The sequence below is a fragment of the Raphanus sativus genome, chromosome 6 (assembly GCF_000801105.2).
Source record: "Raphanus sativus cultivar WK10039 chromosome 6, ASM80110v3, whole genome shotgun sequence".
Taxonomy (NCBI): domain Eukaryota; kingdom Viridiplantae; phylum Streptophyta; class Magnoliopsida; order Brassicales; family Brassicaceae; genus Raphanus; species Raphanus sativus.
Genome location: NC_079516.1, coordinates 46,652,082 through 46,665,722, shown reverse-complemented (window position 1 = coordinate 46,665,722; position 13,641 = coordinate 46,652,082). Strand labels below are relative to the sequence as shown.

The window sequence follows — 13,641 nt, the reverse complement described above, 5'->3', positions numbered from 1 at the left end:
AGCGCTCGGCGGAGTTCTGCCGCCGCGATTTCAGTAGAATCGGTCAAAAACTCGGTTTAAAAAAAAACGTATATATTTTTGGTGATTTCGGGTCCAAATCGATAGTTACATTATAGATCTATCATAAAAGAATGGTAATAACAAAGAAATGATGTTGAATCGAAGCAAATCGCAAAAAAAAAGTGATTTATGTCTGAAAATAAAAGAACGGCTGCAAAATAGGTTAGAGGGATCGAGGAAGAAGAAGACATGCAGAATTACAGAACTGCCATTTATTTTAAAAAGATAATAAAAACAAATAAATAAGCTTTAGTAGGCTTCAAACTCAGGTCCAGAGGTTTGTAAGTCCTTAACAAGACCACCAGACTAGGAAGGAAACATCGTTGTTTGTAATTGTCATGAACTATATCTAAAGGCATTTTAACTGAAAACATTTAAATGTTATATTATTAGATATAATTCCGTCCCGCGTATTCCCCGATTTTTTTCCGATTTTCCAATAAATCGCTAGGTCCATATGTGCCGCACGTAAAGCGCCTAACGAGTTTTCGAACATTGGTATAGATATATGGACAGTTAATTGTGCTGGACCTGGAATGCAGAAAGCAAAATTATAATATATGTAAAACCTTTTGAAAAGTCACCAAAGGCAATGAAATGTTGTCGGAAAATTGGTGTTAAGATAGTTGAGAAAAAGAAAAGAAAATACTTACTTCACATATTGCACAACGTCACAATTTCAATCTTCGACGAGTTATCTGCTATAGATGAACTAGTCGCCATTTTAATCGGAAAAACATAATAAAAATTTATATGTGTAAGAGGAAATAATATATTTGGAAGTGAAATGTAAGAAATGAATAAGAAGAAGAGTTAGCAGTAGCAACAAAAAAAAGGATAAGAGCATCTCCAAGGAGTCCTTAGGCTTATTAAACTAATTGTTTTTTTTTAAGAATAGTTAAGGATTCTAATTCAAAAAGAATGTATAATGGTGTTTTTTATATTTGAATCCCTTAGCAATATGATCAAATGTGTTTATGTTGTACATATAATGGAGAAACCATGACTAAGAAGAATCACATCCAAAACACAGGTCTGTGACCGCCCCGCTTCCTTCAAAAGCTCGGCCAAACGCTTCTTCTCGTCCTCAAAATCCAGATTTGCAGTCCCAAGCTTCTCCTCTCTCAGCTTCAGAACCGGAACCTGCTCTAATATATCAATCGCATCTTCTATCCTGCAAGATTACAAACTTAGCATAAATATTTGACTTAGTTAAAACTAATCCGGAACCAGTTGCAAATCATATATAGACGACGATCATAAAGACATTATTACCTTCCCATGGCGTCATATGTAGCAGCAAGGTTGCTGTAAACACCGAGAGTGTCCTGATCACAAGGACCACGTTCTTGTTCGAGAATCCCTCTCGCTTCTTCAAACAATTCACCAGCCTCATCGATCTTAAAAAAGCTGAACGCATGCCAGTCCCATCTGGTTTAATACCTCCCCAGCGTGTAATACATTACAACTCCCATCCGTGCCTCTAACCCTGCAAGTAGTTCACATACAAAACCAAACTAATATAACAAAAATCTTTTATGTAGATACGATTTGATAATCTCATGCCAATAAAACAATCTCATTCAGATCCATTATCTCCAGGATTCTTCTATAATCTCACTAATAACTTACAAGCTTGAAAACACAAAGATCAGTACTTTACATTCAATTTGACACGACATAGCAATCCATCTCTGCTGTCCTGGTTTATCCTCAAGCAATTTCATTGACTTGTGAAGTAGCTTCAATGCTTCCTCAGGTTCATCCACAGACTCATAAATAAATAGCAGAGATCTCGGTTAACCCAGCCACCAGCAATCTCCTCCACGGTTGTCCCAGGCACTTGCAGATCCGTCGCGGAGATTTTGTGTTTGGGGTTTTTGGTTTTAGGGATTTGGATCTCTCAATTTTCAAATTGCTATGGCTTCATCAAACCCGACGACGAGGAGATTTCTTCGACAGACTTGTTGATGACTCCTATTCTCCCACCCAAATGAATGAAGAAGCAGGGAACGATGCTAACAAAGTGAGTATGCCACGTCAACAAGGATCAATTCATTTTAATCCTTAACTTCTTAGCTTGTTTATGTTTTATATTATTATTCTATTCATTCATATTTGCTAAGAATTACTCCTCATCATAAGGACTCATCATAAGCCTCCGTTGCCGATGGCCTTGGATGAGAGTGGGGATCCACCACCTCGTCGACCCGTTCTAAAGTTGGGAGGGTTCCCTTCCGGTTTAATTGAATTTACTGTTTTTCTCACTTATCAATTACCATTCATTTTCCTTCTTTTCTATTGTTATTACTTTTTTTTTCGACAACTTTCTATTGTTTTTACTTATTTATAAATAGGTCTATGTCAAATGTCTTATTAGTTATTACTCACTTATCACTCAATCTATACTATTATTTTTATGAAGTAATTTTGCTTACTTATGATGTTCTCCATGATTTTAACTAATTTTGCTTATTTGTCATGTTTTTATTAAGTTTAAGTTAAATTATCATTGATTTATTATTTGTTTTTACATGAGCCACTAATTAATTAATTTTAAAAATAGCCTTGATGAATCTTGTATATATAAATAAAACCGAATTTTATTTTATTAATATTAAATTTATATGTTATATTAGCTTTTCTTATTTTCATATTTTTATCAGATTTTAGACTTTTAGATAGGTTATTGATTTATTATTAGTTTCTAACTATTCACTAATTTATTAATTTAAATAACACCCTTACTGAATTATATATAAATAAAAACAAAATTTATTTTAATGATATAATGTTTATTTATTATAGTAGTTTAGCTTACTTGTCATGTTCTCCATGATTTTAGTTAATTTTGCTTATTTGTCATGTTTTTATTAAGTTTAAGCTAAATTATCATTGATTTATTATTTGTTTTTAGCTGAGTCACTAATTAATTAATTTTAAAAATAGCCTTGATGAATCTTGTATATAAATAAAAACGAATTTTATTTTATTAATATTAAATTTATATGTTATATTAGTTTTTCTTATTTTCATATTTTTATCAGGTTTTAGACTTTTAGATAGGTTATTGATTTATTATTAGTTTCTAACTATTCACTAATTTATTAATTTAAATAATACCCTTACTGAATTTATATATAAATAAAAACAAATTTTATTTTAATGATATAAAGTTTATATGCTATATTAAATAATTGATTACAAAATAATATTATAAAATTATCAAAAAGATAATTCTTATATATATATATATATTGTGTGCCTATATAAAAATAAAATTTTAAACACGTATAGACACGTATATGTTAATATTTCATATATTGTGTGCCTATATGAAATAATTGTTTATAAACACGTATTTATTCACGTATAGACTTTTTGGCTAGTTAGCTAATTTGAGGCTCTATTTCATATTAAGAGTTGTCTTTCCGTGAATTTTTTCTCTCTACAAGATAAGGAGCTCTATAGAATGACACTTTAACGTTGTAATCCTGCCATTGATGCATCCATGTATTATCAAAACTCGAAATTAGTAATTTGAGATACAGAGGTTGGATATAAAAGCTAATATGAATTTATTGTGCTAAACGTCACTTTTCAATTATTTTTAAGAAAAATTCTGATGGTGTTTTCAGGACACTATAAACATGTTTTCATTATGATTGGATTATACATAAATGAGACCCAAAGTTTTATTATCTTACATCACCAATTAAAACTTTAGTATCGTAAAAAAAAAAAAAGAAAAAAAGAAAAAACTTTGGGTACGTTTACTATATATATTTTAGGTAAGTTTATATAGTTTAAAAAAGCTACAACTGATTTGCGTAATATCCTGAAACAAAGATTAATTAAGAGAACATGTTTTGTTACATTAGTTAGTAGTTTTCGTTCTAATAATCCGTACGTATATCTTCGATTTAAGTAATCGAAAAATATAAAATATTTCATATGCATACACAGAACTGAAGAAATGTAAACGAATACGATGATATAAAAGATAAGAGTGCATATAGAATAGTAACTGGTGTTTGCTTTCGAGGGTATTAGTTTTTTCTTGTCCTTTTACTGGACCAGGAAAGTTCCACCGACGACGTCAAGTTGATCAGCTAATACCTTTTGACAACGACGTTTGTAAATATACTACTTCTGACTCAATTTTCACGAGTTATTCTATCCAACTCGGCCTACTCAAAGAAAGAAAAAAAGATTGATTAAACCGACGGTAGAAAGTAGTGCTGGAACTTACAAGGATCTTGAAGGTAGAGAGAGGATCTTCATGAATAAGATTTGTACGAATGAACGGTGCTGATGAAGAGATCATACACATCAACGACTCCCATTGGTTTCTACCCAACGAATCACCAACAAACATTACTGTTTTGTTTCTCATTTTCTGTAGAAACTTCACCCCATTGAACCTGCTTTCCAAAAATTCAAACTAATTAAATAAGTTACTGTGCCGACCCTACAACTAATAATGACTAATCATCTTAATCGCACCAAACCTCCCCAACAACAGCAAATCAATTCGGGTTTGTTAATAAAAACGAATCTACTAAACTTGTACTTATTACTCAACTCGTAAAGGCGAAACTTCGATAAGATTTTTAAGTAACCTCGACTATATCCAGTGCCGGCTCTGCACATGTGCTGAAGAAACTTTAGCACAGGGTCTTTTTATTTTTCAATAATTTTCTTTAAGGAATGAAGGTCCTATTTTGTCAAATGTATACAGATTTAGAGTCCTGATTTTGGATTTTAAAAATGTTAACAGTGACTTTGGAAATGAAAAACTTGAGCACAAGGTCCACTAACTTAATAAGCCGGCCCTGACTATATCTTCTTAATAAATAAAGTTGGCTTCTAATCTCTCCTTGGGGGGGATTTTTGACAGCTGTCCCTTTTTGACAAAATTCATCATTTAACTGAAAAAAAGATTTCGATTCATTGTTGGGTTTTTCGTCGCTCTATGGGCTTCCAAAATAACGCATCAGGCCCAGGTTTTATTCTTGTTTCTCCGCTCCTATATTCGTCATCGCAGAGCGAACCTTGAGCTTCTCTGAGGTTCGACGTCTTCTCTCTTTTTCATCTATGAAACGGCTCTTTGATTCTTCACTGTTCCGACTTAATGCGCAGTTATGCCCCTCTTCCACTCCGAAGCATTGAATCGCCATCATAGAGTCCTCTATATAATCGTTCGAAGTCGTATCTATAAATATCACTCCTTCGACCATGGACATCAGAGCTTCAAAGAAATTTTTAAAAAATCAGTTCGGCTTACCCAGTTCGACGATGGCTAACTCCTACATCCTTCTTGGCGATTTGACTCTCTCCATATGGTTCAACGCCGGCACTACTTTCGAAAAGCTCACTACTTTCGAAAAGCTAACTGATTCCGTAAGACCAATACCTACTGAGCTGTTCAGATTTCAACCTCACGAACAAGCAACTTCCTGGTATGTTTCTTGAATTCGAGTTGTGTATTTGATTTTCCTGGAAGCACGTGTTAACGTATTCTCATTACATCAATTATCAGATGTGATTGGTGAGTTAAGTGCAATAAGGAGCACAATTAACGACTTTCTACCGGGTGCACAACAGGTGATGCTTACTCTGCGTCTAGAAAGATATTTGTATTGTTACTCTCCATTTGTTATAATATATATAGACTCTAAGGTAAAACCCATTTGACTCTATATCGACGTTTTTTTCCAGGGATATAAACGTTTCTGTTAGTTTGAATCCATGGCTGTTGCGTTTCATGACAAGTTTGACAGCTACGGGAAAGAGCCAAGAATCGTGCTTGTCACTGGCATCAATCCTAAGATAGTTGGGAGTAAGATATCATTTTCTGACAGATCCTGTCATGAACTGTTTGTTTGACTCATATTTTCTAAAACAAACCACATATGCTTCGTCAGGACGGTTATATCTCAATGGCACTTCTGGCACGCACCTCTACTTTGACACTGAGACAGCTGCAAGAAAAGAAGAGTTTGACAAGTCCTTTTATTCTAATTAGATACTCGCAACTTGGCTCTTCTCCTGATGAATTCGGATTTCCTCTTCGTTGAATGTCTTTCCATGCTCATACACTTGCAAATGTCTTTCGTCAAAGGTGGTTCATGCCCAAAAAATTGAGCCACTTACCATATCTGAGCTTAACAAATTTATTATTACTGCTGACCCTCAGGTGAACTCTGGACTATTTAAATTAAAATAATTAGAGTTTACTCGTCTGATTTGTGTACTTCTTTTACACACGACAGATAATAGAGTTTCGAAAGCACGGCTAAGGTGACCGGAGTTCAGCAAGATAATGGTTGGTGCTATATTGGCTGCGACGGATATTCAAAGAAACTCATCCGAGAGTTATCTTCCTTCACACGTGTCTCATGTAATTGAACTAATGTTGTGGCTGCACTCAAGTAAGTAATTTGGATATTTGTATCTTTCCTGTAATAGAAGCTAATGCCATATATTCCCAGAAACTAATGTCGGAGAAATATATTTTTCCATCACAACAGGTACCGGGTGATATTTACTGTGTCAGACGGCACTGATATTGCGGCTTTCCTTGGTTTTGATTTGGAGTTAGCTAAGCTAACAAACATTAAGGCTTCTGAGACTGCAAAAAGTTGTGGTATCATCTATAGTCGACCCCTATCTATTAATTTTAACTATTACTTTTGCTTAATGATTCATATGTAATGATGTTAACCGGTTTCCAGGGTATAGGTGTTGATGCTGAGCTCCCTCTGTCTCTTGCTGAGATTGTTGGGAATACCTACACCTTCCAACTCAGATTAAAGGACTTCAATTTTACTTCAAAGTACCAGACCTTCACATTTCCCGCATTTTCCCAGCTCGAGAGCTCGCACCTGTGCCAGCCTTTGTGGTAAATGTTGGTCTCTTTACCTAATGTGAATTCGCTCCCATCTTAGAAATATAAACTTTGCTAGCTTTTCTTAAATAAGATGTTGGTCTTTTGATTAATGTGAAGCTCATGCTACCTGAAATATGTAATCTCTCTGTGTCGTTTTGAAAAAAAAACTCACTGCAGTGGTTGTTGTTTTCCTTACTAATAAAGCTTCTTTCCAATTTACTTTATATCTCTTTCTGATTTTTAATTGAAAACTCAGCGTCATGTGTATCTGTAAAGTGAGTGCCCATGCACTCTTGCATATAACGTGAGCCTTTTTGTCGTGCATAATCAAATGTAAGAAGAGAAATACGACTAAGAAGTTGAGGTCTGTAGCAACAGTATAAAATATCTGCAACAATATCTATGACTGTAATCTTATAAAACCTTGATGGAGATTAAAAGAGGGCTGGATGGGGTGCAAGAGCAAGACTTCACATGCACAAAACTCTTGGAGCTATTTAAAATACAGGACTAACAACTAACAAATTGAACAAATAAACAAATTGAACTCAATGCAGGTAGGCCTGGGCACAAAAACCGGACCCGAGGACCCGAACCGGAACCGACCCGAAAAATCAGGGTATCGGGTCTACTCGGTTCTTCAGAAATAACCGTTTGGGTCCTAAACTGTTGTATCCGAAGAACCGGTATCCAACCCGACCCGAACCGAAAACCGAATGGGTATCCGAAGATATCCGAAATAAAATATAGATTTCAAAATATTATTTATAATTATATGTATAATTATTTTAATTTTAATTATAAATTTAATATATTAGTTATTTTCAATAATTTTGTGTATTTTCGGATAAAATATTGTAGTTTGGATAGAAGTACTTAAACAAAACTGTGTCAAATGAGTATTTTTGGTTATTTTTTGGTACATCTGAGTAGTTTGGATACAAAATACCCGAACCGAATCGGGTAATATGGTTATTTTGGGTACTATTATCCGAACCCGTTACGGATACATTGGTTATTCGGTTATTTTCAGGTTCCTTTACATCAGAACCGAACCCACCCGAACCCGGAAAGATCCGACTCGAACCCGATCCGAAATTTTATAATACCCGAATGGGTTTTAATTTCCAAACCCGAAAAACCCGATACCCGAAAGAACCGACCCGTACCCGAATGGGTACCCGAACGCCCAGGCCTAATGCAGGGATGAAATGTCCAAACCCGGCGCGTAGCGCCGGAACGCCCATAATGTTTAAATATATAAGTGTTAATAACCATAAGAAATTGTATGTGGTTGTCGTAGATATATAATAATTTCTGGGACCACAGATATATATGATCCAAATACTATTTATGATGTGAATCTTAAGAGTAAATTAATTTGTCTTTAAACATAAGTTTGGATGTGTTTAAATACTCGAGGAGAAATGATAAACTCGATAACAATGTTCCTCAAAAGCAAAGATAATAAACAAACAACATTAACTTAAATCAATGTATTAGTCTAATGAAATAGCCTGCTAGTGACTAGTGACTAGTGAGTGAGTTTTGTTAACCTTGGGACGTCGCAATTGAAAGGTTTCCACCGGAACTTAAGATAGTCGGAGTCAGGTCTGCCGTAAGTCTGACAATCAAATCCCGGATCTATCATTCCTTTGCCGCATTCCTCGGTCCGGTAAAGTGGGTACGTCTCGTCCCGCACCCACTCGCCAGCGAACAAGTCGCAGCTACTTCTGTTCACCGGAAAAACTACTCTTCGTCGTGGATGCTTAGCGAAGTTGCTGTGAGTGCTGTTGTTGTGAACCGGTCTCCGGCGGAGAGGGAGGGGTGAAGCTGACGTGGCGTCTTGGAGAAGGAAAAGAAACAAGAAGAGGAAAGTGAGACACTGAAGGGCCGACATTAAAGAAGCTTGGAGAGAAGAAAGAAAGAGAGAGAGAGAGAGAGAGAGAGAGAGAGAGAGAGAGAGAGAGAGAGAGAGAGAGAAAAGGAAAAGTGAAGTGTTGTTATTATATGTTGTCCTTCCTTTTGCATGGAACTGCTACCATATCGTATGTTTAAGCCTTGAACGAGCTAGCATCTTTAAAGAGGACGAAAAAACTATGGGGTCGGGTTTAATTTTTTTTATCTAATAAACTAATAATTACGCTTTTTTGTTTTACCCATAAATAACAACATTTATGAGTTTTAGCCCTAGTGTCTTATACAATCGATATATGTCAATACATTACGTTTGCTTATACAATCGATATATGTCAATACATTACGTTTGTTTTTTTTTTGAAAAAAAATTAGCTAGTTAAGAGTTAGATATGATATTATATGTAATCCAGATACAAAAATTAGCTAGTTAACAAAATTAGCTAGTTAACTTCTTTGTATCTGGTTCTTGAAATTCTGGATTACTTATACCGTCGATTCTTCGATTTCGTAATATAGTGTGTCTTAAGTGTTTTTTATGGAAATACATAAATATGAAAACCTTATCCCAAGGTATATAGTTTGTGTCTATATATATTCTTTGCGTTACTTGGCGTTCATGTCTAGAATAAAGCTACGTGTTGTTCAAAAAAAAAAAGAATAAAGCTACGTTTATCTGAAACGGCCACGTCCCGTGTTTAGGCCCAAGCGTTAAAGCTACATTAGGCTGGTCAGAGGCAGTCAAAGCTCACGGCGCGGCCAGGGAAATAAAATTTGATATATTTAAATCAAAGGAAAATCGCATAAAAAACCCTGAAAGTGTCACTTACTCACACTTTAAACCCTGAAGTTTTTTCACTAACAATTTTAACCTCGAAAGTGACATTTGTATCATAGAAAACCTTCAAACTAAAAAATTGACCTGTTTAACAGGTAAAAATGGCGATGTGTCGTTTTTTTCAAAAAATATTTATTTAATTCATAAAATAAATATAAATTAAAGAAAATTCAGAAAATTAAATAAAAATTCAAAAAATTAAATAAAATTCAGAAAATTAAATAAAATTCAAAAATAAATAAATAAAAATTCAGAAAATTAAATAAAAATTCAGAAATTAAATAAAATTCATAACATTAAATAGAATTTCAAAAATTATGAAAAAATCATAAAAATAAAATAAAATTCAGAAAATAAAAAAAAATAATCATAAAACTAACTAAATACCAGAAGTTAAATAAAGTTTCAAATAAATAAATAACTAATATTAAACCAAAAGACAAAAATTAAATAAAAATTCATGAATTTCACAAGTAACAATGTTTTTAACAACCATTAAATTGACAATTTAATCGTTTAAAAGTGAGTGTAATACAAGAATTATGCTATTATCACTATTAAAATGCCAATTTGATGGTTGTTAAAAACATTGTTATTTGTGAAATTCATGAATTTTTATTTAATTTTATGATCTTTTATTTAATTTATGTCTTTTGATTTAATATTAGTTATTTGTTTATTTGAAACTTTATTTAACTTCTGATATTTAGTTAGTTTTATGATTATTTTTTAATTTTCTGAATTATATTTTATTTTTATGATTTTTACTAATTTTTGAGTTTTAATTAATTTTTATTTAACTTTATGAATTTTTATTTAATTTTCTGAATTTTTATTTAATTTATTAAATTTTATTAAATTTTCTGAATTTTTGTTTATTTTTTTGAATTTCTATTTAATTTTCTGAATTTTATTTAATTTTTTGAATTTTTATTTAATTTTCTGAATATTCATTTAATTTTATGAATTAATATTTAATTTTATATTTTTCTTTAATTTTTATTTATTTTATGAATTAGATAAATATTTTTTGAAAAAAAATTGACAAATCACCTTTTTACCTGTTAAACAGGTCATCTTTTTAGGTTGGAGGTTTTTTATGACACAAATGTCACTTCGGAGGTTAAAAGTGTTAGTGAAAAAACTTCAAAGTTTAAAGTGCGAGTATGTGACACTTTCAGGGTTTTTTATGTGATTTTCCCTTTAAATCAATCTGGTATTGAGACTGACAATGGGCAACTTGGTCTGAACTATAAATGAAACCGCAAATTGCAATTTGATCTGGTCTAAATACGGTTACTGGGTCTGTTGGTTGGGCTTTGGTTTAGAATTGCTGCAGGTTTTGTTTGGTACATAATTGTATACAGCCCAAAATAATTGGACCGAACTAACTTATCTGGATAGTTGGTCGTTGATTTAAAATCCGACCCGATTCGTTTTACTTATCCTCCTGCTTCATTCACCTTCGTTCGTTTGATCTCGGCAACATTCTTCTTGAACTCCCTTAAATCGTAAGTTCTATTCCAAACTAGGGTATCTAGAATTTCAATTCTATGTTTTAATTGTAAGATCGCATGGTATATGGTAGGCTCATATGCGCTAAGATTAAATGTGATGGAAGTGGTCATTTTGGTGAACAAAGTAAATCCTAGTGTTATCCCCTATATATTAATCCTGGAACATTACAACATGTTTTGTAGCCACGTGTCATCGCTAGGATGATTTTCAGAAATCTTTAAAAAAATATGTTGGTCCATATAAATATATATTATACTTTTTATTAAATGAATTATCATATTAATTAATAGTTTTAAATTCTTTCCTTAAATAAAAGCTACGTAAGTTTAGTTCCTTAAATAAAAGCTACGAAATTACCTAATATGATTAACGTATATATGATAATTAATGATTACAAATCAAAAATATTTGATAAAAAAATTTGTATCCTCTACATTTTATTTTAATTAATATTATCAAAAAAAATCACTTAAACATATTTTAAAAATAGTTTTTCATATATGTTATATTTTGAATTTTTTAAAACGTCTATAAATTACCAAAAAATTTAAGATGTTATTAAGATGATATTTTTTAGAACAGAACATGATCCGAAACAAAATATTTCAGATATCGAATATATCGAAAACAGATTTATATACTTAAATATATTAATTCTTTTTAGAATTTAATATCTAAAAGAATATTAAAAATATATAAAATGTTATTAAGTTGTCCAAAATACTTGAAAATATTTACAAATAGTTAAAAATACATGATTAAAATAGTTAAATGATATTCAAAATACCAATACTTCAAATATCTATTGATTTCTTATCCGAATATTGAAGCTAACCAAATTTTATGTTAAGTTTAAGTATTTTAGCTTGCATTATACACATTTATATGTTATAAATATTTTTTTTATTTTTATATTTTGAGAAATTTAAAGTATATACGAATTTTATTTTTTAAAAAATAAAATGAGTTATCTAAGTCCAAATCCAAACCGAACCCGCAGATCTGAACCGGATCGAACTCACAAAAAATCGAAATATAACTGAACCGAACCAAACTAAACTGAACCAAATGGTATCCGAATGTCCATCCCAAATCAAATGTAAAAAAAATCTCGATAACAAGATGCATTCTAATTGTAATATTTCAATACAACATATTTTAAAAAATTCACCCCGCGCATGGCGCGGATTATCATCTAGTAGAATATTTATAAGTGGATATATTAGGTAGTTTCTAATTTTGACGAAAGCCGGGTTAGAAACTAATACTCTATAGATATGGATCAAATGTTCAGATGACCGTATAGATAACCGTAGAGTGTTTCAAAAATTCTAAAATAGATCATTAGAATTTTATTTATATTACATGTGTTTTGAACTACTCACATTATGTTCAACTGAATTATTTTTTGTTGTTTGTTTCAGATTTCAGGAGAGAGGACGACGGAGGGGGTTTTATAATATTTGATTTGGATAGTGTTTCGTTTTTATAAAATTTGATGTATCATATATGTAACTATCTATTATATAATAACAAAATTTATTATAACATTTTATTCTTGAACAGAAAAGTTTTCTTTTAGGTTATTTGATATTTGGTTTTATTTGAAATTATTATATATACAATTTTATTATATCAAATATTTTTAATAAAAACATAATTGAAATATTAAATTATATAAAACATACACATTGTGTTATATATATTTGGTTAGATTTATATAAGCACAATTATAATTTTTTATTCTTTTTGAATTTTTTCAATTAAAATTGTATTAGTTAGATTTAATTTTGTGTGATGGGGTGTTGCAAAATTAGATTACTAAAGATGATGTGCCATCATTGGAAGAGAGAAAACACTAAGCGCGCCATTTGTTTGTGTATTGTAAATAGTTTTGAAAGTAAAAAAAAATAACTTAAATATTTATTAATGTGATAAACCATAAAGTCCTTTTAGTATGTTTAACACAGGATCATAATGCAAAAGAATGATATTTTTTTTTTTGTAAAAAAAGGCCAAAAGAATGATATTTTAAGAAAAGGCAATGTCATATACAGTTAGCGAAATGATAAGAGAGGGAACAAAGTGAAGTGAGAAGGTTAAGATAAAATAATGGTCAAGTGACATTGTCGTGGCTATGTCTCTAAACTCATATGATCTCTCTTTGTTTGGCGTTATGTCCAATTCCGATTTCTTATCTACGGATTGCAACTAAGCTCTAAATCCAAAAGTAAACGAATCACGTTCACATGCATAACTAATAATTGTCTTCATAAATATCTTCTCCGCTCCTCACTATAAAATTTTAAAAATATATAAATCCAATTTTTTGGGAGAATATTATGTTTAGATCCGATATCAAATGGTCCCTTTTCTCAATTATTTATGGAACAAACGTTATTTTATTTTAACTCAA

At 31.6% G+C, this 13,641-nt stretch overlaps 1 protein-coding gene and 2 long non-coding RNA genes across 7 annotated transcripts; 1 reads left to right on the top strand and 2 right to left on the bottom strand.

Moving 5' to 3' along the window:
* Nucleotides 1-966: 966 nt before the first annotated feature.
* LOC108809051 (uncharacterized) lies at nt 967-2,237 on the bottom strand. Its single transcript, XR_001942772.2, has 3 exons — nt 1,724-2,237; nt 1,336-1,549; nt 967-1,234 (listed from the first exon to the last, which is right to left on the bottom strand). It is a non-coding gene; the product is annotated as an uncharacterized LOC108809051 (long non-coding RNA).
* Nucleotides 2,238-3,450: 1,213 nt separating this feature from the next.
* On the bottom strand, nt 3,451-8,918 carry LOC130496520 (protein trichome birefringence-like 45). The gene is made up of 3 exons (XM_056988632.1): nt 8,509-8,918; nt 4,313-4,484; nt 3,451-3,554 (listed from the first exon to the last, which is right to left on the bottom strand). Exons 1-3 carry the CDS (start codon nt 8,850-8,852, stop codon nt 3,477-3,479), a joined length of 594 nt encoding a protein of 197 aa, XP_056844612.1. The 5' UTR covers nt 8,853-8,918; the 3' UTR covers nt 3,451-3,476.
* LOC108810663 (uncharacterized) lies at nt 5,064-7,162 on the top strand. 5 transcript variants are annotated; one of them, XR_008935678.1, is made up of 6 exons: nt 5,064-5,522; nt 5,603-5,667; nt 5,782-5,902; nt 5,988-6,494; nt 6,594-6,709; nt 6,798-7,162. It is a non-coding gene; the product is annotated as an uncharacterized LOC108810663 (long non-coding RNA). The 5 variants fall into 5 exon arrangements; XR_008935677.1 differs by having other exon boundaries at nt 5,603-5,699; XR_008935676.1 differs by having other exon boundaries at nt 5,603-5,902; nt 5,988-6,069; nt 6,260-6,494.
* Nucleotides 8,919-13,641: the final 4,723 nt, after the last annotated feature.

Bases quoted from the DNA above. Each gene is read 5' to 3' on its own strand.
- LOC130496520 (XM_056988632.1), bottom strand. From the start codon at position 8,852: ATGTCGGCCCTTCAGTGTCTCACTTTCCTCTTCTTGTTTCTTTTCCTT. The intron at 4,485-8,508 runs GTTAACAAAACT...TTTGGAAAGCAG, and splicing joins TTCAATTGCGACGTCCCAAG to GTTCAATGGGGTGAAGTTTC. The intron at 3,555-4,312 runs GTAAGTTCCAGC...CATCAATGGCAG, and splicing joins TCTCTACCTTCAAGATCCTT to GATTACAACGTTAAAGTGTC.